Consider the following 3831-nt stretch of genomic DNA (forward strand, 5'->3'; position numbering starts at 1 on the left):
AATAATTAATTTGTTAATTAATTATGAAATAATTTTTCCGACTCTGCATTTTTAGTCAAATGTAAAACAATTAAAGAAATGAACATTTTCCCTTTTATTATTATTGTTTTTGCTGTTGGTTTAGGTAAGAATGGTAAGAATAATATGAAAACTCCTTTTTTCTTTGAGAATTGAAATTTTCCTCCTCCTGAAACATTTCAGTCCTTATCATAAATTTCATGAAACATCGCTTCTTTCATCTGTCACTTTTCTCACTTTTCTGCTTTTGCTTCATGTGCTTACGTGTGTGTGACGAAAAATCGTGCAAAAGTCGTGAAATACCGCGTGTAAAGAGTCAAATTGTGGTCAAAGATGCCCTTCTCCAGCCTGCAAGCTGTCGTCCTGGCCGCCGGCACGGGGACGCGCTACCCAGAGCTCACGAGCGGCATCCCGAAGTGCCTGATGCCGGTGGGTCCGTTCCCCATGATCTGGTACCCGCTGCACACGCTCCAGAAGTCGGGATTCCAAGGTAAGGAACTCCGGGAGAGTGCCTGGCCAAGTGGGCTGACGCTGGTGGTGTTTCAGGTGCCACGGTGGTTGTGCTGGAGACGCAGAAGGCAGAGATTCAGCAGGCCCTGGAGAAGACTCCGCTGACGATGAAGCTGGACTTTGCCACCATCCCGGCGGACTCTGACTTCGGCACGGCCGAGTCCCTGGTTCACATCCAGCACAGGATCGACCGTGACATCGTGGTGATCTCCTGCGACTCCATCACGAGCTTCGACCTGGAGCCGCTCGTGGCCATGTTCGACCAGAACGACGCCACGCTGGCCACGCTCTTCTTCGACGCCGAGGAGCAGCCGGCCGTCCAGATTCCCGGTCCCAAGTCCACGAAGCACGTGAACGAGCGAGAGCTCGTGGGCGTGCACTTGGCGACCAACAGGCTGCTCTTCGCCGGCTACTTCAGCGACTACGAGGAGTCTTTTGACGTCTCCGGACGGCTGCTGAGGCGGTTCGGCCGGCTGTGCATGTACACGCGCATCCTGGACTCCCACATCTACGTGATGAAGCGATGGGTCGTGGACTTCCTGGCCAACAGTCGGCACTTTGGCACCATCAAGAACGAACTCTTGCCGTATCTGGTGAAGAAGCAGCTGTCCAAGCCCAAAGCGCCCCCGGAGAGCGAGCGCGCGACCTCAGAATACAACGTCAATGTCCGACTGGACGACATCTTCCACGTAAGTATTTGGCAGAATGTCACTGAGGCTCTCTTGTGACGCCCGGAATCCTTTCAGTACGCCTGCGACGGAGACGTGCTGAAGATCCTGAAGGAGAAGACCAACAAGAGCACTCCACACAGCTCAGACATCATCAAGGTGTACGCCCAAATTGTGCCCAAGGAGTCCTTCGGGCTGCGCGTCAACACCATGACAAACTACTGCCTGGCCAACAGGAGCGTCCTGGCGAACTGGACGGACATCATGGGCGCCGGTGCGCCGCCGCTGATCTCTTCCTCCTGCGACAACAAGTGCACGCAGCTGAATCTCTGCGCCGTGGCGGACAACAGCGTGCTGGAGGAGAAGACGTCGCTGAAGAGCTGCACGATCGGCGCCAACTGCACCATCAGCTCCAAGACGCGCATCACGGAGTCCATCATCATGAAGGGCGCGACCATCGAGGAGGGCGTGGTGCTGGAGAACTGCATCGTGTGCGAGAATGCCATCGTGAGGCAGGGATCTGAGCTCAAGGGATGCATCGTGGGGCGCTTCTACGTGGTGCAAGATCAGACGAAGGCCGAGAAGGCTCTGCTGGCGCACTCCGAAGCCTGCATTGAGATCTAGAGCTCGAGCCACCACTCTTGTGATGTGAGACTGAGGAAATGTTGTGTTTCATCACTCATTTAATCTACGTTTAAGGAAAATTGTTTCGCTAATTTGAATAAATCCCTATTTTAGCATGATCCGATGGTTTTTCTTGAGTTGTTTTAGTGGAAATGAAGCAAATGAAGACATTTTGTGAATTCTCAATTCTGCAGTTCGAATTCTAAACCCGCCCAATTGATAAGATCTTCTGAAATTTCACTACAATTTCTACAATCTCGTGAGTTTTCTACCCCCTAAATCCACCCCTGAGAATAGGGGAGGAAAAGCCCGAGATGCAGCGCCACGAGTTGTCCTTTTCCTCCCGCCGCGGCCAAATACGCCACGCGAGAGGCAAGATTTCCAGTGAGCTTTCATCTCACTTCCACCCTCTGGGCGGCAGAATCATCTGGGAAGGCCGTAAGTCGGTCACTCTCGCCAAGTCAGTCTTGTGGAAGCCACCAGAGCGGGCAGAATCTCCCTGTGCTTGCGAACTAATTCCCTCTCTTAAGTGGTGACCATTTGGAGGAGATTCCCAGAAAAATCCCTGCGAGCTCTGTCTCGCCTGGCCTGCCTGTTCGCGCGCCCGAGAGTGCGCCGCAGCGCCCCCGGAGGGCACCTCCGCAGCGGATCAGTGATCAGTCGCGGTGTGGCGGCGCGAGTGAGTCTGGGGCGTCGGAGGACTTTTGTCTTGCAGATTACATGACTCGCAGTGTTACATAATTGCCGGTGGATTCACTGGTGAGGGCTGCATCAAAAGGAGGCGCTCCTCTGGCCAATGGCGATGGTGAATCGGTGAGGAGGCGCGAAGGAGGGCGTCTTGTGAATATTTGCCGAAGAGGCTGAACAGAGGCAGGAGAGAAAAATTGATAATTTCATTTTGAGGGTGTGTTTTTCTCGTGGACAAAACCGAAAAAAGGAGCCCAAAAGCACATAAATTTCCTGGCAAGAGCTGCTGTGGGCTGAGGGGCATCCTTTATTTGTTCTGTGAGGTCTCCTGCGTGTGTTCTGTGTGTGTTTGTGTGTGTGTGAATTCCTCAGCAATTACTGGTGGTGCTCTTTTCTTGCAAAAGTGGTTCCTTCTCTCCCTCGGGCCAAGGACAAAGTTGAACACCGAGAATTGTCCTCGAGGGCAATTGAGGGACACGGAATTCTCAGTGTGATGATAATCGTGATGTGCGTGTGAAATCGGGTGGAAAATTAGGCCATATAATTGGGATTTTATATTGTTCCTGTGCCGTTTGGATTTACCCACTCTTGCATTCCACACTCTTCGGTTGGTGAGTAGCAATCTTGACACACAAATTAGTGCGCACATACATATTATTTATGCTCTTCACACTTAGTTATCAACTAATTATCTCCAAATTCCACAGCATAGCGCAATTTTCGCGCGCGCAAACTAATAACAATTTCTCTGGCGAGTATTTATTGAAATCGATTTCACTTTTTGTGTATTCATTTGCAATTTACTCCGCTGAAATAGAGTGCAATCGTGTGTGAATTTAGTTTGTGATATATATATGTTGCAAATTAATTGGAAATAAAATATTGAGCTGCATTTTCCATCTATTTCTGCTAATTTTGCCAATTCATGATAGGTATTATATTGGGTAAAACTGGAGTCTAATTAAAACTTGTAAAATTAATTCCACCCTCTGGCAGTCTATCGATGAAATGTGTTTAAAAGTGTGGTGGAAAGATGTGTGATTTTTCAGTGAAGAGAGAAAAAAATATCAATTAAATCCCTTTGAGAGCTTAAAGCTCTGCCCTGAAGAAATCCCCATAGAGAAAGTTTCCACCTCACGCTGTAATGAACTTTTCTTCTGGAGGGTTTATAGTATACGAAATTTGCCCCCTTTGAGTTTTAATTCATACCGAGAGAGTGGCGAGTGGCAAAAAGGAGGGGCCAATTTGCCGGGGGGACTGCGTATACACGATGGGTAAACAGAGGGAAAGTGAGCAATTCTGTTTTTTATCATAACTCAAACAA

General features: G+C 49.4%; 1 protein-coding gene across 1 annotated transcript; it reads left to right on the forward strand.

The window, feature by feature from the left end:
• Positions 1-240: 240 nt before the first annotated feature.
• Positions 241-1933, forward strand: LOC132259681 (translation initiation factor eIF-2B subunit gamma). The gene is made up of 3 exons (XM_059757413.1): positions 241-508; positions 565-1217; positions 1275-1933. Exons 1-3 carry the CDS (start codon positions 352-354, stop codon positions 1818-1820), a joined length of 1356 nt encoding a protein of 451 aa, XP_059613396.1. The 5' UTR covers positions 241-351; the 3' UTR covers positions 1821-1933.
• The last annotated feature ends 1898 nt before the right edge of the window (positions 1934-3831 follow it).

Source organism: Phlebotomus argentipes, unplaced genomic scaffold (assembly GCF_947086385.1).
Source record: "Phlebotomus argentipes unplaced genomic scaffold, Phlebotomus argentipes genome assembly scaffold_18, whole genome shotgun sequence".
NCBI classification, from domain to species: domain Eukaryota; kingdom Metazoa; phylum Arthropoda; class Insecta; order Diptera; family Psychodidae; genus Phlebotomus; species Phlebotomus argentipes.